This window comes from Trichosurus vulpecula, chromosome 1 (genome assembly GCF_011100635.1).
Source record: "Trichosurus vulpecula isolate mTriVul1 chromosome 1, mTriVul1.pri, whole genome shotgun sequence".
Taxonomy (NCBI): Eukaryota; Metazoa; Chordata; class Mammalia; order Diprotodontia; family Phalangeridae; genus Trichosurus; species Trichosurus vulpecula.
Genome location: NC_050573.1, coordinates 8,534,177 through 8,557,428, shown reverse-complemented (window position 1 = coordinate 8,557,428; position 23,252 = coordinate 8,534,177). Strand labels below are relative to the sequence as shown.

General features: G+C 52.1%; 2 protein-coding genes across 3 annotated transcripts in view; one reads left to right on the top strand and one right to left on the bottom strand.

The window, feature by feature from the left end:
- LOC118834777 (proline dehydrogenase 1, mitochondrial-like) overlaps positions 1 to 7,250 on the top strand; it is a 31,987-nt gene extending 24,737 nt beyond the window's left edge. For both annotated transcript variants that reach the window (XM_036742201.1, XM_036742202.1), the window contains 5 exons: positions 120 to 266; positions 1,611 to 1,786; positions 2,312 to 2,410; positions 4,066 to 4,154; positions 5,866 to 7,250. In XM_036742201.1, coding sequence (XP_036598096.1) covers positions 120 to 266; positions 1,611 to 1,786; positions 2,312 to 2,410; positions 4,066 to 4,154; positions 5,866 to 6,059 — 705 coding nt within the window. In that variant the 3' untranslated portion in view covers positions 6,060 to 7,250. The remainder of the gene's footprint in view (positions 1 to 119; positions 267 to 1,610; positions 1,787 to 2,311; positions 2,411 to 4,065; positions 4,155 to 5,865) is intronic.
- Positions 7,251 to 7,850: 600 nt separating this feature from the next.
- P2RX6 (purinergic receptor P2X 6) overlaps positions 7,851 to 23,252 on the bottom strand; it is a 31,574-nt gene continuing 16,172 nt past the window's right edge. Inside the window, exons 2-14 of the mRNA XM_036756343.1 lie at positions 17,873 to 17,903; positions 17,305 to 17,446; positions 15,325 to 15,475; positions 13,323 to 13,394; positions 11,988 to 12,063; positions 11,487 to 11,580; positions 10,973 to 11,053; positions 10,361 to 10,502; positions 9,695 to 9,804; positions 9,353 to 9,470; positions 8,892 to 8,957; positions 8,615 to 8,692; positions 7,851 to 8,296 (exon numbers count right to left, since the gene is read on the bottom strand). Of these exons, the coding sequence (XP_036612238.1) occupies positions 8,147 to 8,296; positions 8,615 to 8,692; positions 8,892 to 8,957; positions 9,353 to 9,470; positions 9,695 to 9,804; positions 10,361 to 10,502; positions 10,973 to 11,053; positions 11,487 to 11,580; positions 11,988 to 12,063; positions 13,323 to 13,394; positions 15,325 to 15,475; positions 17,305 to 17,446; positions 17,873 to 17,903 (1,311 nt within the window). The 3' untranslated portion in view covers positions 7,851 to 8,146. The remainder of the gene's footprint in view (positions 8,297 to 8,614; positions 8,693 to 8,891; positions 8,958 to 9,352; positions 9,471 to 9,694; positions 9,805 to 10,360; positions 10,503 to 10,972; positions 11,054 to 11,486; positions 11,581 to 11,987; positions 12,064 to 13,322; positions 13,395 to 15,324; positions 15,476 to 17,304; positions 17,447 to 17,872; positions 17,904 to 23,252) is intronic.

The window sequence follows — 23,252 nt, the reverse complement described above, 5'->3', positions numbered from 1 at the left end:
AGGCGGCAGGTGGTGAGTGGCAGGTGACACAGGAGGCGGCGGGTGGTGAGCAGTGGGCGGCAGCATCCTTGACCGGAGCCTGGGCTGACCCTGGTCCGTGCTCTCCCTTCCTCCTGCAGAGGGCCAGGGAGGTCGGGGTGCGCCTGATGATGGACGCGGAGCAGACATACTTCCAGCCAGCCATCAGCCATCTCACCGTGGAGCTGCAGCGCAAATTTAACACTGAGAAGCCGCTGATCTTTGGCACGCACCAGTGCTACTTGAAGGTAGGGCCGCCAGGCTGGCTGGTGGGGAGCCCCAAGTGGCTTGGAGTCAGACCCTCCTGGGGGATCTTGAGCAAAGTCCCTTCCCCTCCCTAGGCCTGTTTCTTCATCTCTAAAATGAAGGAGTCGGGCTGGACAGCCTCTTTGGTCCTGCCCAGCCCTGCTTGTCCTGGCGAGCTCCAGAGGCACCTTTTGGCATGTGCCCCCCACCCCCACCCCAACTCTGAAATGAGGCACAGAAACCCCTGCCAGGACTGGAGAAGGTCTCAGGCAGGCCTTGGTCGATGTCCCCTCCCTCCACAGCCCCTGCCCATGGCCCAGCCCCTCGTGACCTCTCCCCTCCCCAGTCTGGGGTCCCTCATCCTCACAGTCAGGTCCGGCCTGCTCCCAAGCCTTCCCTCTTAATGTCTCACAGATCCTTAGTGATGGAGCTATTGTGTTATCTATTAAGGAAATCAGTGATTGCAGAAAAGCACTGGTGAATTCAGAAATACCATTAAATCCATCCAGAAGCATTTATTAAGTACCTACTGTGTGCCAGAAACTGTGCTTGGGATATAAGAAGCCAGACAGCCCCACCCTCAATGGAGACCCCATGGAAGGGAGCAAGAAGGGAGAAGAGCAGGGAGGGGGCTCAGGCCCAGCGGAAGGAAGAGGGGGAGACCAGAGCTCAGGCCCTTTGGCCTGGAGCTGTCCAGCAAGGCCCAGATAAGGGAAGGTGCCCACCCAAGCCCACAGTCCCGGAGCCTGAATCCAGAGGCCGGTGGGAGAGGAGGGAGGTCAAGGCAGAGGAGGCCCAGGGAAGGCAGCTGGCGCAGGGAATGGCTTGGGGGCGGTGAGGCGCTGGTGAGGTCTTGCTTCCCTCTTTCCTCTACCAGCCTTTCCAGCCATGCTTACTCTCTTCTCTACACACACACACACACTCTCACACTCATTCTCATACATACATACATTACACATATTTTCACACACTCATTCTTATATACACATTTACACACATTCTCATACTTACACACAATCTCACACTCATTCTCACATGCACACATTTTTATACACACTCATTCTCACACACACATTTTACATGCACTCACACACACTCATTCTGACACATACACACATTTTACACACACACACACTCTCTCTCTCTCTCTCTCTCTCTCTCTCTCTCTCTCTCTCTCTCTCTCTTTCTCTCTCTCTCCCCCAGCCGATCAGCCTGGTCCCTGCTCCGTAACATGCCCAGCTTGGCTGCCACAATCATCCCCTCTGTCTGTCCATCCATCTGTCCATCTGGCATCTGGAGGCCCCACATCGGGGCTGTTACTTCCCTCACGAATGTCCCTCTTCCAGGACGCCTATGACAACGTGTCGCTGGACGTCGAATTGGCCCGTCGAGAAGGCTGGTGTTTCGGCACCAAGCTGGTAAGGGGGGCCTACATGACGCAGGAACGTGACCGAGCAGCAGCATTGGGCTATGAGGACCCCATCAACCCAACCTATGAGGCCACCAGCACAATGTACCACAGGTGGGGGGCCCCTGGACTGCGGCTGAGGCTGGGAGGGGCAAGGGGTGGGGGGCCAGAAGCCAGAGGATGAGGGCGGCAGAGGCTCCCAGGCAGAATAAGAGGCAGGAGCAGAGGAGCTAAAAGGGGAGCCTCTCAAGGACCCCACTGAGACCTGGGAGGGACACCAGAGGCCACCTGCCCCCCACCCCATCTGAGGCTCGGGGAGGGAAGTCACAGCAGCTGGGAGCAGCCCAGCGGGGACAGGAGGCTGCTAGCTCTCTGCGCCTATGGCTGGAAGCAGCTCTCTTCCCTCTCTGAGCAGCGGCATCCACAGAGACGGCCTGGCCAGGAGTCGAGAGGACACTGGCCCGCTCAGCAGAACCCCTGGGAGGGTCACTTCATGCCTCTGGGTCTCATCTGTAAAATAAAGTGGTTGGCTCACATGGCCCCTGAGGTCCCTTCCCAGCTAGGCGCTCTGTGACCTTTGATCCCCCTCCAGGAAATAGGGAGCTTTGCAGGTCCTCACAGTCGCTGTCATCCCTCCAGGTGCCTCAGCTATGTCCTAGAAGAGATCAAGCACCACAACCAGGCCAACGTGATGGTGGCCTCTCACAACGAGGACACAGTCAAGTTTGCCATCCAGAGGTAGGGGCCCTCCAGCCAGGCCGTCCACACATCTGCCCTGCATGCCCTTCCTCTGTCCCATGTGGGCTAGTGGACACGTGTGGTGACCCCTCTTCCTCCACTGTGAACAAGGCAGCATGTGCTGTAGTTAAAAGAGGCCAGAATTTGGAATTGAGGCTTTTTCCCCTGTGCCCCAAACCAGCCATATGTCCTTGGAGATGGCGCTCTGGCTGGCTTTGTGTGGAGGAGAGGGGTTCCGTCCGAGGCCCTGAGCATCCCTGGGCAGAGGTGCCTGCCTGAGTGCCAGCTCTGTCCGGATTCACTCACCCCCTTGGCAGACACCAAGGCCTTCCTCCCCCGAGGTCTTCCTCCCCCCCTGGGGTCCTAACCCTTCATTTGTCTCATGATGATTAGGCACCTGCTGCATGTGGGGAGCCAGCTTTGATGAGCCCCTGACTGTCTTCTGGGGCTTCCTTTCTGACAGGGATGAGAGCCATGGGCAAGAGGGGAAGGAGCCCTGGCTTCCCCACTTCCTAGGTCTGTGCCCCTGGCCAGGCCCTGACAAGGTTCCCTGCTGAGCCCCTCCAGAAAATGAGGGTGATCATTCCTGCCCTTCCCCACCCTTGGAGCCTAGAGGAACGGGTACCGTTAAGGGCAGCACTGAGGGCCTCTCACTGGTTCTGCTGCCTGCTGGCCTGGGGCTCCTTCCAAGGGGGAGCCCCTCTGGTTTCCCCATTCCCAAATTGAGGTGGCCGTACTGCCTCATGGTGTGTCATGAAGAACACATTGGGCTGTTATGTGGGTGCAGAGGATGTGGGGTTAGAGGCCCTCGGCCCAGGGGGGAGGCAGGATTCAAACTTTGAGCCTGCGACTCCAATTCTACACTGTCTCGTGGGGCCTCTCCTTGGTCTAGTCTCACCCCCTCATCTGACAGGACTAGAGGGAGGGGGCAGGGTATGCCCCAGGGCCTGGGCAGAAGCTCTGACTAACTTCTGGGTCTAGAAGCAGGAGCATTGTCAGGTGATCAGGAGGCTCGGGACACCCCCTGAATGTGCATCCCGTGGACTTGGAGCCCGGGGCTGGTCCACGTGGGATTTGTTTGCTTGGCCCCGGAGGGAAGGAGTTTGGGGCTTGGTACAAAAGACACTTTTCTGCTTACTAATGCTGACTCCCCATGGGGCAGGCAGTTCCTCGGGCATGGTAGTGAGTTCCCTGTCCCTGGCTGAGCCCCATGGGGAGGGCGGCTTCTTGGCCATAGTAGTAAGTTGCCTGTCCCTGGCCGAGCCCCCATGGGGTGGGCATCTCCTTGGGTATGGTAGTGAGCTCCCTGTCCCTGGCTGAGCCCCTGTGGGGTGGGCATCTCCTCAGGTATGGTAGTGAGTTTCCTGTCCCTGGCTGAGCCCCCATAGGGTGGGCATCTCCTTGGGTATGGTAGTGAGTTCCCTGTCCCTGGCTGGGCCCCTGTGGGGTGGGCATCTCCTCAGGTATGGTAGTGAGTTCCCTGTCCCTGGCTGAGCCCTGTGGGGAGGGTGGCTCCTTGCTCATGGTAGTGAATTCCCTGTCCCTGGAGATACCCTGGGGCAGGAGGGTGCTGCAGAGGGGCATCCTGGGCAGCCAAGTTGGGTTGCATTCCCTCCAGGGTCTGGCTTTCACCCATCCCTGACCTTGCTTTGCAGGATGAGAGAGATGGGCCTCCATCCCTCAGAGAAGAAGGTGTCCTTTGGTCAGCTCCTGAGCATGTGCGATCACATCAGCTTCCCCCTGGGTGAGTGGTCTCCGCCCTCTACTAGCTCTATCCATGCTGAGGCCCCCTCCTCAGAGGCAGCCCTAGAGGATGGCTACCTGCATTGGGAAGTGCCTCTGCCCTGGGGAGTTCCCCCACCCACCCCAGCCACAGCCCCAGGCCTTCCTTTCAGGGCAGCTGGTGGCAAGGGCCCAGCCCTTGCCTCTCTGGGCTTCAGTGTCAGCCACAGGCCCCTAGGGCATTGAGAAGCCAGAAGGCCTTGAGACCTGGGGATGAGCCCATAGCTTATGAGGGCACTGAGGGGGCTTAGGAGGAGAAGGAAATGCCAGGGGCAGACTCAGGATCCTCCCTGCAGAGCTGCCAGGCCAACCAGGAGACAAGGGGCACGGGTAGAATTTGAACGCAGGGGCTGTCCGGTGAGACAGGGATAGGCTTTGTTCTTGGCCCCAGACAGGGTGGAGAGGCCCAAAGGGACAGCTTTAGGCCCTGCGCCAATGATCAAAGCCATCCAGAAGGCAGCTGACTTCCTGTCCCTTCAGGTTGTGTGGGACATAATTTTAAAATAATAGGAGAGACATCTTTAGGAGAAACAAAGTAAATTTATTTTACAAACCTTGCAAGATTCGGGCACACCTCCATAATGGAGGAGGCAAGGTAAAAGGGAACCTGCCTTAATTTATACTCTTAATGAAAAAATTCCCACCCACCTCTGTCCCTTCTCACCATTGACTGGGAGGTGGGCTTACAGTCTAGGCATGGAAACTAGATGGAGGACCAAGGTTGATCCCATCCATTCAGATTTTCCTTCTGGGAACTCAACTGCCGGGGTGGCGTCTGAAAGTCTAGGAGAAGAAATGGGGTGGGGGGGGAGGAGAGACCTTCCTGGAGCAGAGAACAAATAGCTCACATCATTATCTTCTGACATCCGAGAGAAAGGGGGAAGGGCATGCCCACAGCTCCAGGCCCTGACCTTCCAGAAATCACAAGGCTGAATCCCAAACCTCTCCTACTCCCTTAGACATGCTCTGTGAGGTCTTCACAATTATCCATCCCATTCAGGGCGGAGATTCAGGGGCCACTTTCTGGGCACATGAGCCTCCATTTCCCCACCTATTAAATGGGGATGATAATACGTCACCCACCTGACAAGACCCCCTTTTATACCCCTTAAAGTGCAGTAGAGATGTGGCTGATGCTGAAATCTAACAGGAGTGAATGTAAATCTGAGGTGGCGGCTGCATCCTGAGGCAGCCCTTCATTTATTAAAGCCGCTGGCGGAAGCTGGAGCTGAGTCAGGCTCGAGCCGCTGTGACCGAGGGCTGCACAAGGGACCCTCTGTCCTCCATAAGGGTTAGAGAAGAAAAGCATTTATCTAAGGGACTGAGGAAGAGGAGCCTGGGGGCCCAAGGACAGGAAGGGTCCAGCTCATTCTGCTCGGCCCCCAGGGCAGAGCTGGGGTTGGGGTGGGGGGGACCTGGAAAGAGGCCCAGTGAGGCCTGGTCTAAGGAATGAGCTGCCCGTCCCGGGGGCTTCAAGCCCTGGCTGGACAATGACCACTTGTTCAGGGTGGAACCGAACTAGGGGCAGCTTGGCCTCGATGGGCTGAGCCCAGGGGCTTCTGGGAGGTTTCTCCAAGAGTCCCCAGGGAGCCAGCCCTCCCTCCCCCAAGACAGTCTGCAGTGCTGAGTAACTGGCTTTTTCCTTTGGGCGGGGGGTGGGGGCCGCCTGACAGGTCAAGCAGGCTTTCCAGTCTACAAATACGTCCCGTTCGGCCCCGTGAAGGAAGTGCTGCCATACCTGTCCCGGCGCGCCCTGGAGAACCGCGGGATCATGAAGGGGGTGCAGCGAGAGCGGAAGCTGATGAGGACGGAGCTCAAGCGGAGGCTGTTCAGCGGCAACTTCTTCTACCGCCCCAAGGCCTGCTGAGGCCCAGCTGGGCCTGGAAGCTGGCACCCCACCCCCTCCCCGGCCATCAGGCAATCCACAAGCTTTGGTTAAGCTGTACCAGTGCCAAGCCCTCGGGGGCTCCCGATCTAATGGGCCAGACAACAAGGAAGTAACTGGGTGTAGACAAGAGACGTCTGTCCAAGCATTTCCTGAGCATTAGGCTCTGAGCACCAGGGCTCCTGCCCTCTGGGAGCCTACACTGGAAGGGAGAGACCTGGAGATGACAGGGTCTGTCCTGGGCAGAGGAGGGGGTGGCCAGGAGGCAGGGGGTCCAGCAGGGCAGCCCCTGGGGTCTGCGCAGCTCACTGTCCAAGGCCTTGGCTTCCGTGGGCCATCAGTGTCCCCACTCACCACAGCAGCCCGAAGCCCGGCTTCCCACCTGAACCCTGGCACCTTCCCTTCTCTCCCTCTTTTCCTCCTCTCCCTCCCTCCTTCCTTCTCTTCCTCCCTCCTTCCTTCTCTCCCTCCCTCCCTCCCTTCTCCCTCCTGTGGCTGAGGCTTCTTAAAGGCTGTGGAGGCTGAGCCGTTTTTCCTGGCCTTTCTGGGTGTCAGAGGTGGGATTCACAGCATGCCCAGCCCCCTTCCAGAAGAGGGAGAGCTGGGGGGCAGCAGGGCTGTTGTCTGCCACACTGTGCTGCCTCTGGCCCTCCACGCTCCCACTGCCCATAAAGCGTGGAGGTCAGTGTACCTCCCAAAGGCTTCCAAGCATTCCTGGGTTCATGAGCTGAGCCCGAGGTCACTAAAATGTCTGTGCCACCATGTTTGGTTGTGGGGACGGCTGCTGGATGGAGAGACTCAGACATGGGGAGGTGAGCAGACATCCTTGGAGGCAAGGCTGGTCAGAGATGGTGCCCACCAAGACCAGAGAAGCCACAGAAAGTAATCTGTGGGGAAGGTGCTAGATGAAGTCCACAATGACCACATGCTTGTCACTGGGTGAGGGTATGGGGCGGGAGGCAGCCTGACTGTTGTGGGGCACTCACACTTGACCTGTGGCAGGCTTAGAAGCCCAGGGGTGGCCATGACCGGCTCTCCTTAGGGATATGGGGCAGGGGGTGGGCTGAGCAAGAGACCATGTCCATCTCCTGGCCAACCTCCTGACTCCTGAACAACCTACCTTAACCTAACCTAAGCTGAAGCAGCCCTGATTAAAAGTATTGCTATACCTTCCCCAAGGTTCCTGAGTACTCTGAGTGATACAGGGCTAAGTGGCAGAGCTAGGGGCCTTAGAACAGGGGGTGTCAGGGCTGGGAGGGGCCTCAAAACAGGGAACATCAGGGCTGGGAGGGAGCTTAGTGTCCTGAGGCTTTACAGACTCTACCATGACAAGTTATTTTGTAGGGAAAACCTAATGAGGATGGTGCCCAAGTGGGAGGGGCCTGCCTCAGTGGTCAGCTCCCCGTCACTGGATGTCTCTTAAGCAAAGGCAGTTTGGCCACTTGTTGGGGAGGTGGTGCAGGCCCCTTCCAGCATGAAGTCTGAGGTCTATGCACAGGTCCCCCTTTGAAACATACACACACACACACACGCACACACACACACACACACACACACACACACTCACTCTCTCTCTCTCTCTTTCTCTCTCTCTCTCTCTCTCTCTCTCTCACTCTAATAAGTCACGGGGCTCAGAAGGAGGTTTTCTCGTTATTGCAAGGGCCAGAAGCAGAGCCCATAAATTTCAGGCCCTGAGGTCGGAGGTAGAGGAAGGGGCCCAGAAGGCCTGTGGACAGAGGTCAAGGCCTCTGGGGGTGCTCTGGACTCTGGAGCAAAGGATCTAGGAGTTCAGGGGCCATCAGGTCCAAGTCCTCATTTAACAGACCAGGAAACTAACTCCCAGAGTGAGGCATGGTCCCAGCCCAGGCCAGGATTCAAGCCCGCTGAATAGGAGCCCCAAGAAAGGAGGACCCTAGGCTGCTGTTTCCCAGGACCATGCACATGTGGTCGTTGGGTCTTAGGATCCCATGCTAGGACTCGTTCAGGAAAGGCAGTGATGAAGAATCTCAGTCTTGGAGCCCCAGAGGCACGGAAATGGTATTGGCTGGGGTCCTTGGGGCAGCCCTAGGCTAGGCCATGCTAGAATCCAGGCCCTGATTCCCAGCAATGAGATCTGAATGCCTGAGGAGGATGGACTGTGACTGAGTGCCTCCAGGCTCCTCATGATCCTCCCGTGCTGAGGCTGACTCTGGCTCCGCTCTGGTCTTGGGGGCCTTTGCCTGCAGGCAGAGGAATGGCTCAGGCCTGACAGCATGGGCCTGGACAGAAGCCACCAAGCTGGATGCTTCCTTTGCTGTTCAGTGACCCATTGGAGCCCTGGCCTCAAGCAGCATAAGCCCCCAGCCCACTTGTGGGGGGTACAAGGGAGAGTCAGAGGGCCCGATTCCCTTCAGCCACTCGCTGGAGGTGTCAGGGTGGTGGACCAGACCTCCCTTCCAGCTTCACGTGGAGCCCCCAGCCTTCCCCACGGCCCCTGCAGGGCCTTTACCCTTGGGCCGTGCTCACTCATGGAACAAGGAGAGGAAGAAGCTCTTCACCTCCTCATACTTTTTCCCCCAGTAGAAAGGGGCTTCTGAATCCGCGTAAAGCAGGAGCAGGTCGCAGAGGAAGGTGACCTACAGGGGAGGACAGTGTTCATCTGGCCAGAGTACCCCGACCCTCTAGGGCATCAGTGGAAAGGGTTCCAGTCTCCAGGGGCCAAAGGGAGACATGTCCCATCCGCCCCTCCCTCCTCCCCTCCCCAAGGGCCCCTTGTCCCACACCACCCCCAACACATATACCTACAGTGGTGCCAGAGATTGGCAGCAGACTCACCACCCCTAGGAGGGCCATGCCTGTGCCCAGTGTGATCCCTGTAGAGATGGCACTGAACTTCCCAGCCTAGGAGAGGGGAGTTCCTCAAGCTATGGGCCTTCCCAGCCAGGGACCTCCCAGTATAGCCTCAGACCAGGCCCCTTATTACTAGCACCGGAGAGGACCTCGGAAACCATCTGACAGATGAGGAAGCCAAAGCCCAGAGAAGGGGTTTAGCCAAGACCAGGCAGACCTTGGTCCTCTGGCCTCTTCCCCTGTCTCCAGCTGTCCTCACCCTGCTCTTCCCCAGAGGTTGTCTGGTCCAACCCCCTGCCAGTGAAGCATCCCTGATGAGTGACTACCATGAAGACAAGGAACTTGGGAGCCAGTTGGCCCTGGCCCAAAGGAGGCCCCCTACCCTGTTCCATCTACTTCTGGGCTATCTGGCTTCCACCCCACATGCACCCAGGCCCAGCCTCTACCTGTCCAGCCACGAGGATTTCAAATCGGATGCCAAAGAGTTTGAACAGGCTTCGGGCCTCCATGCCTGGGGGCTTCCACCAGTATGTAGCTGTCCTGGAGAATGGAGACAACAGGACCCTGGATGACCAGAGTCGACAGGACAGGCTGCTCAGGACCAGAGATGCTCTCTCTTTTTACAGCAAAGAAAACAGTCCCTAGGAGGGCTGGAAGACACGGGAACTCTTGAATAGACCATACCAGGGTGGATCATGCCCCCTTGGCACCCTCCCCAGCAGTGAATGAGTACTCACACACGCACACACCCTATCTTTCCTCCACAAATGGGGGGCCTGGACCCTCACCTGAAGTTGTAGCCCTTCTCCTGCAGCCAGAAAGAATAGCAGGGCTGGCATTCATTGCCAGGGCGGTCCAAGTCACAGTCCCAGCTGATCTGAATCCTCACGACTCCTCCCTGACAAGAATAAGAGCCCGCACGGGGGTTCCCAGCCCAGGCAGGGGGCAGGACCCAGAGTCCCCAGAGCATGGTGGAACCACCGCATAGTGGAGCTGGAAGGGAAGACTGAGGCCCAGAGGAGGGATTTCACACCCCCTTGGCACACAGAATCCATGGTTAGGACTGTGGGTGCCTACCTAATCTAACCCACCCATTTTATAGATAAGAAAATTAAGACTTAGAGCACTGAGGTGACTTGCCCAAGGTCCACCAGGAAGACAGTGACAGAGTAAGGATTTGAACTCAACTCCTCCAAGTTTACATGGCAGTGCTCTCCACTGCCTCCAGTTTTTGTCCCTACCCTTCAAAGCAGTGAGACAGGGGCCCATCCAGCCCCAGCCACAGGGCCCCTCTGAGGATGGGTATAGTGGACTGAGGGATGGGTGCCTGGGGCCAGGAGCCCATCCAGCCTAGTCATGGGGCCCCTCTGAGGGTGGGTATAGCTAACAGATGGGGGTCATGGGACTGGGGCCAAGGGCAAGACCAGGGAGCTCAGGGCCCCAGGTTCACTTACCAGGAGGGCCAGGTCCTCAAAGTCCCCTCCAGCTGCCTCCACCACATCCCCCACCCGGAAGACTGGACAGAAAGGGCTGGAGAGGGCATCATACCTGCAGCCCTTGAAGTAGGTATTATCCCATGTCTCCAAAGTGTTGGTCCTGAGGGACAAAAACCCACCTGTGTGTCCAGCAGGGAATTTGTAAAGGGGACCGGGGTTCCCAAACAAGTTGGAAGGTGGCTTCTAACCCCAGAATTCTACAGAGCTCCTGGAATGGTGGGACCATGGAACAAAGAGCCTTTAGAACCTAGAAAGGCCCTTAGAACAGGAGGTGTCAGAGCTAGGAGGGCCCCTAGAACAGGAGATGTTAGAACTGGGAGGGCCCTAGAACAGGGTTGTCGGAGGTGGGAAGGCCCTTAGAACAGGGGATGTCAGAGCTGGGAGGGCCCTAGAACAGGGGATGTCAGAGGTGGGAAGGCCCTTACAACAGGGGATGTCAGAGCTGGGAGGACCTTTAGAACACCATGTCCAAGCTTGGGTGAAGGGCCTCAGCTCCCCCAGTCCATCCCCCTTGCTCAGCCTCGGGGGAGGCTCTTCCCCAGAGCCCCCCCCACCACACCTGCCACTTACTTGAAGAAGTTGAATTTGGGGAAGCTGATGGAGCTTTTGATGAACAGGGTGAAGTTTTCCGCTTCTAGCAGCTGGGGCTTCCTGTGGGAGGGGGAGCCAGAGACAGCTGAGGAGCCTGCCGGGGCCTCCCCAGGCTGGCAGACCCTCAGCCTCCTGGGAGCCACACTAAGAGCCCATGGAGGGGGCAAAGGCAGGATGACTCTCCTCATTTTACAAAGGAGGCTTCCCCAAGATCACCGGCACATTAGCCACAGAGCTAAAACTCAAATCCAGCTCTTCTCACCCCCGCCCAGGGATTTCTCCCCTCCCTTCACACTTTCCTTGGGACAGTGGGCACTAATGAGTATTAATATCCCATTTTACAGATGAGGACATTGAGGCTCAGGGGACTGCCACGATGTGGCCAGTCACCCAGCCAAGGACTCGATCCCAGGGCTCCTCACTCCCAGGATCAGGGGCTTCTTTCCACTAGCCCAGGATGGAGCAGGCCAAACAGACCAGGGAGCAGCCAGACCTGACCACGCTGCCACTCTCCACGGGGCACCAGCCCCAGATCTCACAGGTCTGGTAGGTTGAGTTAAACGTGATGCATTTCCCAGTCTTGAATCCTGGAACAGAAGCCAGCCCAGAGTCCTTTCTCTCCAAGCTTGGGCCACCTAGGCTCCAACCTGGGTCAGGACCGGGTCCAAGTGTCTGCTCTAAGAGGAAGATTGTGGGGTCATAGGATCTGGAGCCGGGAGACACCTCAGAGACCAAGAAACTGAGGCCTGAAGAATTCAAGGGTGACCCAAGGTCACACAGATGACCATCAGGATTTAAACTCAAATCCTGGGATTCCGACCCAGGTGTCCTCTGACTTAGGAAGTGCCCTGATGTCCAGGGGAGGAGCCCAGGGGGTGGAGGGGGGGAGTCGGGAAGGCATTAGAAGGATACCCAGCTACCCCCAGGGGCCCCTAGCTCTCAGTGCTCAGCACCCTCGAGAGATCGCTCAGGGAACAAGGCATGACATCCGTACCGTGGCTGTGGCTCAGCATCTCTCCAGCAGGACAGTCCTCGTCAGCCAGGCAGGGAGCCAGGGGAACAGAAGGGTGCTGGGGCGGGGGAGGGAAGGGAGACTGTGAGTCACCATCCCCCCCCAAAGAAATAGATCCTCCCCCCAGAATCGCAGAGGACATTCAGAAAGTATCAAGTCCACCCCCCACCCGCACCCCCATCGCACCAGGAGGAAACTGAAACCCAGAGAGGGGATGGGGAGGGAGAGGGAGAAGGAGAGAAGGAAGAGGAGGGGAGGGGGAGGGAGAGAAGGAAGAAAGAGAGGCCAGAGGAGAGGATAGAAGAGAGGCTCGGGGGTAACAGGAAAGCTGTCTTCACTTATTTGAAGCTGGACTGGTGAAAGAGGGATTGCCTCGGTTCTGGCTGCCTGAGGGAGGATCTGCTGCTCTGCATTCCAGGGGCACATTCCTTTCTATCCATTCTCCTACAGCACCTGTCCCTTTTCCTTCACCCAAAGTTTTTGACAGCCCAACCTCCCAAGACTAAAAGAGAATGCTTGACCCCTGAACTCCTCCAACCTGAACACATCAGTCCCCAAACCCCCATCGGAACAATTAGGAAGACCATCCTAACAATGGGGTGGGCTGCCATTATAGGTAGTGAGCTCCCCATCACTGCAGATATGACTCCATGTTAGGGAAGGTACAGAAGGGATGCTGCATGGGATAGGAGGGCGGGCTGACACCCCCTCTCTGCCTCTGATACTCTCAGCATCTAAGCACTGGGTGTTTGGGTGCCTCATGCATATGTCCATAGGTCATACAAGTGTGACTTCATCAGTGTGGGTGGTCCCCCCACCGAGGCAGATCACAGCCCGTGCGGAGAGTTGTCCGAGGTTCAGAGGGGCCTAAGTGATTGAGACCACCCACTAGTAAGTGTCAGGAGTGGGATGTGAACTGAGGTCTTTCTGACCGTCACTCTCACCACCACACCAGGCTTTCTCTCCCTTGCTTGGCGCCCAGTAGGCTCTTAATCAATGTTTGTGGGATGTATTCGGTGGAATTGGCTTTGGTGCAGTGGAGCTGTTTCAGTAGCCCAGGAGCTTCTGTAATCTGGGCACCCCAAGGCCCTTCTTCACAAGGCCTTGGGATAGCAGCCCCCAGTGAGCCTGGGCTGGGAGCCTGGGAGCACAGCGATACTCAGGGCTCTCCTCCGGCCTCCAGAGCAGCCAAGGGCTCCCTCCAGCCCTCCTCCCTGGGCTGGCTTGGGGGTGGGGGAGGGGGGCTGGGGCTCTGACCTCAGTCCCAGGGCCTGCCAAAGACCCCAGGGTGGAGGTGGGCCCCAAGAAGGGGCTTACCTCTGGGCATGTCCCCTGCACTTGCTCTGGTGTGGCAAGGAAATTAGTCACCAGGAAAAAAACATTTTCTCCCTAAGAGACAAGAGATCTGGGTTAGAATTTTTCTAAGGTCCCAGGGTAACCTCAGAGCTTGGATCTGGAAGGGGCCTCAGAGGCAGAACTAAGGCAGGCCAAGCAGAGCCTTGCCCCCAAGGGCGAAATCTAGAGGGTGCCAAAAGGAGCCCCTCCTTGGGGTGTGCTTTCTGCTCACAGCCCACCCAGGCCACTGCCCCGTCCTCTGCCTAGTGACTGTGGCCTCTTCCTAAGGGGTCCTTCCTCCCCACCATCCCGCCATTCCCAGCCCCAGAAACAACCGGACTCCAGTGTTGGCAGACACTCCCACGTACGCACACGTACATACACACACACTCTCACACATACACATATGCACATACACATGCGAGTGCGCACATACCCACACACACATGCATGCACACCTATACATACACATGTGCACTCACGCACACATACCTCTGCACACGTATACATGCATACATGCACACACACTTGTGTGCTCGAATATGCATACACCCATACATATGTACACATGTGTGCACACTCACATGCGCAGATATGCACACAAACTCATATATACACACAATACATGTACGCATGCGCACACACACATGCACACAGATGCGCATACACACGTATACACACACTCATGTGCACACACATACACATATCCCCACACACACACACACCCCAAACTTCTCTCCTCACCACCTTCTCCATCCCTCCACTGCTCCTTGTCCTGCCCCAACAAGCAGAACCTCTCCAAGCCCTTTCAAATATTTAAAGACATCAGCCATCCATGATCACATCCGGGGCTGATAACTCAGATGGTACCGTCGTCAGGCCCTTCCCCCTCCCAAAGGGCCTCTTCGGCTGAAGCCTCTCCCCCACCTCCCCTCATCCTGCCCTCTCCCCATACTCCCACTCCTGCCACCCGCCTCACTATTTCTATTTCAACATCCCTTCCACAAAATCGTTACTAAACACCTACTGTATACAAAGCCCTGTGTTCAGAAGCTGCAAGGCTTAGAGAAGGCACAGACCTTTCCCGGATGGAGCTTACATTTCTAGGCCCTCTTCCTGAAGCTTAGATCTGACCATTCTACCTGGCCTGAGAGCCTTTGGAGGCTTCCTAATTTTTATTGCCTTTAAGATAAAATACAGACTCCTTTGGTCTGGCTCCACTCCACCTCTCCAGCCTTATTATCATGTATCATTCTTCTTCATGTGCTGTAGGAGCCAGCCAAAACATGAGACATTCCATCTCCCACCTCCCCACCTTTGCCCAGGCTGTACCTGAGGCCGGACATCCATACTCTCCTCACCTCTGCCTAGCCAAATCCCCAGTTTCCCTCAAAGCTCCAATTGAGCACCACATCCTACTAGAGAGGGCTTTTCTGGTCCCTCCTTCCTCACTGGGTGCTAGTGCCTCTTCTCCAAGATTACTTTGGATTTTGCCTCTGCATCTATTTATGAGGACAGGTTGTCTTCCCTCAATCAAAGGGAATCTCCTTGAGGGCAGGCACTGTTTATTTTTGTCTCTGTAGCCCAGCACAATATCTGTAGTGTAATAAGCACCCTTAAAAATGCCTGTTAATTGACTGAAAGAGCCAACCATCTGTAGCCAGAATGTGCAATATTCCCCAGACAATGTGCCAGGTGAGTCTGGGGGAAGTTTGTCGCCAATAGAAAGAGCAGGGAATGCTTCCTGGTGGCATTGAAGATGGGCCCTAAGCGGTGGAGAAGGAATCAGCCGGTGAAACAGGGAAGGTGTGTGGGGGTGGAATCAGCCAGAAGCGAGGCTGGCGCAGGACAGGTTGACATCGGCTAGTTTGAGTGGCCCTGTCCCTGTGAGTTTGGATCTGAGCCTCCTCCGCCCCGGCCGTCAGGAGAGGGAGGGAGCGGGTGGGAGGCAGCGTCCTCACCTGGGAAAAAGGGAGAGACTCACCTGGGGGGGCTTTGTGTAATCGGCCACATCCCACAGCCTGCTTCCTAGCGCCTCGACCTGGCTGACTGAGACTCCTTTGAGCTTGGTGATGACCGATACCTGGGGATCAGACTCCTTCTCCTGGTAACCCTTCCTGAAGAGAAGGGACCACCTGCCGGGAAAATAACAAACCTCGGTAACAATCGAAAGGAGTGGAAGCTCCTTCCCCTCCCCCTCGATTACTCCCTCCCTCCTTCATTCTGTCATTGGGTCCATCGGTCAGCTGTCAGTCCGTCTGCCCGTGGGTCAGCCTTTGCCATCAAGGAGGCAGTCAGGGCAGGAAGGGGGGAATCGGGGCCCTCTGGGGTTTCCACACACGTTGTCTCAGAAGGAACAGAAGTGTGGGTCTCCTGGGAGCACCAGGGGGCCAGCAAACCCAGCTGATGGCCACAGGTTAGGGAAGGTCTGTGATGGGTGTGCCCCGTGATCTTGCACGCACCCCCATCCCTCCACTGCACGGGCTTAGACTTCAAGCAGCTGGAATAACCTCGGGCGGGTCTGCCCGTTAGCAGTTCTGCTCCCCTCCCCTCCCCCTGACCACCATCACCACCTCCCAGATGGCCCCGCTCCCTGCCTCGGACTCTCCCATCTCCCACCCACTGAAGGCACGGAGAGGTCCCCCGATCATCGGCTGCCTGCTGGCTCCCAGGATCCAGAACAAAGCCCCGCCTGCCCTGAAGGCCCCTAGCATAGACTTCCAACCCTCCTCGAAGCCTTCTTCCCCTCTCTGAGGACCCTTCCCACCCGAGCTAGATTGGTTCTCGAATGCGGAATGCATTTTCCCACCTCAGAGGCAAACCCCTCTTTTTACGGAGAGAGAAACTGAGTCCAGAGGAAGGGGAGTGACTCGCCCAAGGTCGCACAGCTAGTAAGTCATAAAGTCAAGATTCGAACCCAGGTCCAAGCCCAGCAGGCTTCCTTCTAAACCACACCCCCATCTCCCGCGTTTTTGCTACTGATTCTCTCCAGGGCTGCGGCAGGGATCCAAGCTGGCCAGACCCAGCGAGGGTAACGGCTTACCTATAACTAACCACAACCCCAGCTAGCTTTTGTAAAGCACTTCAGGGTTGGCGAAGCTTCGCCAGTATCCCGTTTGTGCTTCACAGCCACCCCGGGAGGGAGATGTTCTCAGTACCCCCGTCATGGGGATGAAGGGACAGAGGTAGGTAATGGTTAAATGTCTTGCCCAGGGAAATTATGTCTAGTATGTGTCTGGAGCAGGACTTGAACTCGGGTCTTGCTTTCTCTCAGGCCAACACATTATCCACGGGCTACCTAGGAGCCACATAGGGGGCTTTTAAGCCAAAGACCCTTCCCACAAAGCACCCTGACCCAGCATTCTACCTCTAGTCCCCCTCCCCACTTGTGGCCTTTGAAGCCCAATGCAGGAATCTCCTCTCTAACCTGCCTGTCCGATGATCTCACAGCCGGTGCTTGAACACCTCGAGGAACAGGGAGCTCACTACCCAGAGGAGCAGTTTCTCCCATCGGAGGTAGAAGGCAAAGGAGACCCTCTCAGCATTCAGCCCTGGCTACACAGCGGGAGGTAGAGAGAGCTGATGCTGACTGCTCTGTGTGACCCAGCCAAGGTGACTTAACCTCTCTGGGTCTGCCTCAGTTTCCTCCCTAGTACAACGAAAAGGGTGGGCTCTAAATCACCTCTAGGTCCCTTCCAGCTATAAATCTGATGAGATCCTAGAATCATGGTGTCAGCTGGGTGGGAACTCCCGATCCCTAGAGTCACACAAGAGGGAGCCTCTACCTCACCCCTATCACCACCAGGCACAAGGCGCCCTCCTCTCCTACCCCCCAGCCTCTTACAAGGACCCTTCCTCTCTTACCCCACCCCCCACAAGGTGCCCTCCTCTCCTACCCCCCAGCCTCTTACAAGGACCCCTCCTCTCTTACCCCGCCCCCCACAAGGATCCCCTCCTCTCCTACCCGATTACATATCCAAAGATGCCAAGCTGCAGGACCCTCTGGAGAGCACCCACCCTCCAGTTCCTAGTAAGGACATATTTCTCTGTCTTGTAGTCCAGAAGCCCCCATCCATGCAGGGACGCCAGCACCCCCATGCTCATCCCTATGAGTCAGCACGGGGAATGATGAGCAGGTCTGCCCAGGGCATCCTGCCCACTTGGCAAGAAGCTATTAAAGACACAGAGGCCCCTAGCTGGAGATGGGAGGGGAAGGAACCAGCAGCAGCTTCACCCACTTGGCCCCTTGGGTCCAGAGAGAGGGAGGGAGGGAGGAACGGGGAGACCAGGGGAGACACAGCCTCTGACCTTGAGGAGGCTGCAAGGTCTTTAGATGTCAGAGTGCCAGGACCCTCATTGCCTGACTTTAGGCAGGCTACTTTTCTTGCCTGAGACTCAGTTTCTCCATCTGTAAAATGAGGGATTTAGATTACAGGACCCTCCTTAGGGCCTTTAGGGACCTTAGGGACATTCCACATTCTAAAGTCTCTCCCAGTCCCATGAGTCAGTGATTCCTTGTCATAGAAAAATACCTGTGTGGAGAGCCTGGAGTCCTGGGTTTGGCTTCCAGCAGGAGCACTCATCAGCTTGGTGCTTGTTGACACTCCACACACACCCCCACCCCACCCCCACCTCTGACTCTGAATCTGTTTTCTCATCAGTAAAATGATGATTCTGCCTCCCCTAACCCTCCCAGGGCTGTTAGTAAGAAAGTGCTTTGTAACCTTTAACAAGCAAGAGAAAGAAGCAGTTCCTCCAGTGTATGAGCCGGGAGGGAACTTGGGGATCAGCAAGGCCAGCGCCCTCCACCTACTTTCTTTCCTTCTTTAAAATTCAAGACCTCTTGTTTTTCCAAATGAATTTTGTTATTATTTTGTCCAGCTCAGTAAAAAAAAATTTTTGGTAGTTCAATTGGTATGGCACTGAATAGATAGATTAATTTAGGTAGAATTGTCATTTTTATTATATTAGCTCGGCCTAACCATGAGCAACTGGTATTTCTCCATTTAGATGTGATTTTATTCGCGTGAAAAAATTCAATTTTATTTTATTTTCATGGTTCGAATTCTCTTCCTCCCCCACCCCCATTGAGAAGGCAAGAAAGCAAAGCCCATTACAAATAGCTATAGACATGCAAAGCAATTTCCGCATTAGCCATGTCAGGGGGAAAACAGAAAGAGAAAAGAAAAATCTGCTTCAATCTGCATTCAGACTCCATCAGTTCTTTCTCTGGAGGTCGAGAGCATTTTTCATCATATGGTCTTCAGCATTGTCTTGGATCATTGTATTGCCGAGAAGAGCTAAGTCATTCAAAGCTGCTCATTGGACAATGTTGCTGTTACTGTGTACAATGTCCTCCTGGTTCTGCTCATTTCACTTTGCATCAGTTCATATAGGTCTTCCCAGGTTTTTCTGAGAGCATCCTGCTCGCCATTTCTTATACCACAATAGTATTCCATTACATTCATACACCACAACTTGTTCAGCCATTCCCCAACGGATGGGCATCACTTCACTTTCCAATTCTTTGCCAAAAAGAATTCATGACACAACAAGAGATAGAGAGCATTGCAAAATGCAAAATGGATAATTTTGATTATGTTAATTGAAAAGTTTTTGTATAAAAAAAACCAATGCAACAAAGATTAGGAGAGAAGCAGAAGATTGGGAGGAAATCTTTACAATTGGTATCTCTGACACAGGCCTCATCTCTAAAATATACAGGAAACTGAGCCAAATTTATAGGAATAAAAAAGTCATTCCCCAATTGAGAAATGGTCAAAGGACATGAACAGGCAGTTTTCAGAGGAAGAAATTAAAGATATCTATAGGCATATGAAAAAATGCTCTAAATCATTACTGATTAGAGAAATGCAAATCAAAACAACTCTTAGGTACCACATCTCTCCTGTCAGATTGGCTAAAATGACAAAACAGGAAAATGATAAATGCTGGAGAGGATGTGGAAAAATTGGAACACTGTTACATTGCTGGTGGAGTTGTGAACTGACCCAGCCATTCTGCAGCACACTTTGGAACTATGCCCAAAGGGCTATAAAAAACGTTCATACCCTTTGACCCAGCAATACCACTTCTGGGGTTGTATCCCCAAGAGATCACACAAGTAGGAAAAGGACCCATATGTACAAAAAATATTTATAGTGGCTCTTTTTGTAGTAACAAAGAATTGGAAATCAAAGGGATGCCCATCAATTGGGGAATGGCTGAATAAGTTGTGGTATATGAAGGTAATGGAATACTATTGTGCTCTAAGAAATGGGGGAGACAGGGACTTCATAATAACCTGGAAAAACTTGCACGATACAATGCTGAGTGAGCGGAGCAGAAGCAGGAGGGCGTTATACCCAACCACAGGTATATGGATTCTCTGAGAACTAACCTTGATAGATGTCGCTTTTCTCAGCAATACAAGGCGCAAAGACAACTCCAGTGGACTCATGATGGAAAGAGCTATCTACATCCAGAGAAAGAACTATAGAGTCTGAATGCAGATTGAGGCACGCTGTTTGCTCTCCTTTCTTTTTTTTTCTCTTTTGTTTTTGTTTTGGGGTTTGTTCGGTTTTTTTGTTTGGTTTTGGTTTTGCTTCTTCTTTCTCATGATTCATTCCATTGGTCCTAATTATTCTTTACAACTTGACTAGTGTGTAAATAAGTTCAATGTGAAGTTATATATAGAAGATATATCGGATTCCATGTCATCTTGGGGAGGGAGGGGTGAGGAAGGGAAGAAAATCTGGAACTCAAAGTCATGCGGAACTGAGTGTTGTAAACTGAAAAATAAAAAATCTTAATTAAAAAAAGATCTGCTATAATTATTTTTGTACAAATAGGCCCTTTTCCTTTTGCTTTGATCTTTTTGGGATACAGACCGAATAGTGGTATTGCTAAGTCAAAGGGTGTGTACAGTTTTATAGCCCTTTGGGCATAGTTCCAAATTGCTCTCCAGAATGGCTGGATCAGTTCATCACATCTCCTCCAGCATTTGTCATTTTCCTTTTCTGTCATATTAGCCAATCTGATAGATATGAGTTGGTATGTCAGAGCTGTTTTAATTTGCATTTCTCTAATCAATAGTGATTTAGAGCATTTTTATATGACTGTATATAGACTGTATATAGAGCTTTGATTGCATTTGAACACTGCCTATTTGTATCCTTTGATCATTTATTAATTGGGGAATGGCTCCTATTATAAATTTGCTCAGCTCCCTATAGATGTGAGAAATGAAGACTTTATCAGAAAAACTTGCTGCAAAGATTTTTTTCCTCCAGTTTCCTTCTCTTCTTATCATTTTAACTTCATTGATCCAAGACAATTCAGGGGAAAAAAATCCATGATGAAAAATGCTGTCCACCTACAGAGAGAAAACTAATGAACCTTGAGTATGGATTGAAGCATACCTTTTTAAATTTCTTTATTTTTCTTCTTTTTTTGCCTGTGTTTTCTTTAGCAATATGGCAAATACAGAAATATGTTTTGCATGACTTCACATGTATAATCAATAACAAATTGTTTGCCTTCTTAAGAGGGACAGAGAGAATTAGAAACTCAAAATTTTTGAAAAATGAACATTAACCCAAAGAATCCAGCTTCTGGGTCAAGAATTCACTATTTCACAAAAACTGCTGGGAAAATTGGAAAACAGTATGGCAGAAACTGGGCATAGACCAATATCTTACACCATATACCAAAATAAAGTCAAAATGGGCTCATTATTTAGGAATAAAGGCTGATACTATAAGCAATTTGGGAAAGCAAGTAATAGTTTACTTGTCAGATTTATGGGAAAGGGAAGAATTCATGACCCAACAAGTGATAGAGAGTGTTACAAAATGCAAAATGGATAATTTTGACTATGTTAAATTGAAAAATTTTTGTATAAACAAAGCTGATGCAACAAAGATTAGGAGGGAAGCAGAAAAATTGGGAGAAAATCTTTGCAGTGGCTCATTTATAAAGGCCTCATTTCTAAAATATATAGGGAACTGAACCAAATTTATAGGAATACAAGTCATTTCCCAATTGAGAAATGGTCAAATGAGATGAACAGGCAGTTTTCAGAAGAAGAAATTAAAGATATCTATAGTTATATGAAAAAATACTCTAGATCACCATTGATTAGAGAAATGCAAATCAAAACAACTCTTAGGTACCACATCTCTCCTGTCAGATTGGCTAACATGACAAAACAGGGAAATGATAAATGCTGGAGATGATGTGGGAAAATTGGAACATTGTTACATTGTTGGTGAAGTTGTGAACTGATGCAGCAGTTCTGGAGAGCACTTTGGAACTATGCCTAAAGAGCTATAAAAATGTGCATACCCTTTGACCCAGCAAAACCTCTTTTAGGGATATATGACAAAGAGATCATACAAGTGGAAAAGGGACCTGTATGTACGAAAACATTTATGGCAGCTCTTTTAGTGGTGGCAAAGAACTGGAAATCAAGGGGATGCCCATCAACTGGGTAATGGCTAAACAAATTACGGTATATGAATGTAATGGAATGCTATTGTGCTATAAGAAATGAGGAGCAGACGGACTTCATTACAACCTGGAATGACTTATGTGAACTGATGATGAGTGAGGGGAGCAGAACCAGGAGAACATTACACACAATTACAGACACACAGTATCCATAAGGACTAACTTTGACAGACTTGGCTCCTTTCATAAATGCAAGGTTCAAAGACAGCTCTAAAAGACTCATGATGGAAAAAGCTGTGCACATCCAGAGGAAAGTTATGGAGTCTGAATGCAGGTGGAGGCAAACTTTTTGCTCTCTTTTTTTCCTTCTTTTTTGGTTTCATTTCTCCTTTCTCATGATTCATTCCATTGGTTGTAATTCTTCTTTACAACTGGACTGTTATGTAAACAAGTTCAATGTGAAGGTATATGTAGAACCTACATTGGATTACATGCTGTCTTGGAGGGAGGGGGGAGGAGAGGGAGGGAGACAAAATTTGGAACCCAAAAACTTGTGGAACTGAGTGTTGTAAACTAAAAATAAAAAATAAATTTATTAATAAAAAAAATTTTAAAAGAATGAAAGAAGCTTGAAGAATAGTAATTTAACTGTAATTCTCCACACAGAGAGAGTTAATGGAGATAATTTGAGAGAAACCATGGAGATTTAGATACAAGAAAAACAAGATACAGAAAAGATAAATAATTTTAGATGTAAATAGATATGTCTTAAATATAATAGATTAAAAGTCTTGTATGCATGTATGAAAGCAAGAGAAAGAGGAAGAGGGGAAAAACATTTCTCTTGATGAAACTGTTTTCTTGAAAAGAGAATTAAGAGAATTCTTGAAGAGGCTTTAACAGGTATCCTGAGTGAATTGAATGGTAGAATTATGTTTCCAGAAGTAAGAGGTCATGTGCAGTTACAGGGATGTTTTAAGGTGACTCTAAAGCCCTCTCTTAGTAAAAACATCGCAAATTTTTAAAAAAAATAAATGTTAAAATTTATTTACCTGTAATTGGAAAACATTTCATGAAATAAATGAAAATATATTTTTAAATAATAATTTTAGCTGCATTTATTTTGTTTGTATGAAAGCTTTTTGATTTTATGTAATCAAAATTATCCGTTTTGCCTCTTGAGAAACCCTTGAATTCTTGTATGGCCATGACCTCTTCCCCTACCTGTAGATCTGACAGATAGTTTCTTCCATGCTCTACTAATTTCCTTATGATATCACCCCATGTGTCTAAATCATGTACCCATTTTGAGCTTATCTTGGTATAAGCAGGGGTCGGAGTCATGTGACCTCAAGGCTGCAGGCTCCCCAACCTGGATAAGATGTAAGAAGTTGGTCTATACCTAATTTCTACCAACCTGATTTCTAGTTTTCCTGACAGTTTTTGTCAAATAGTGACTTC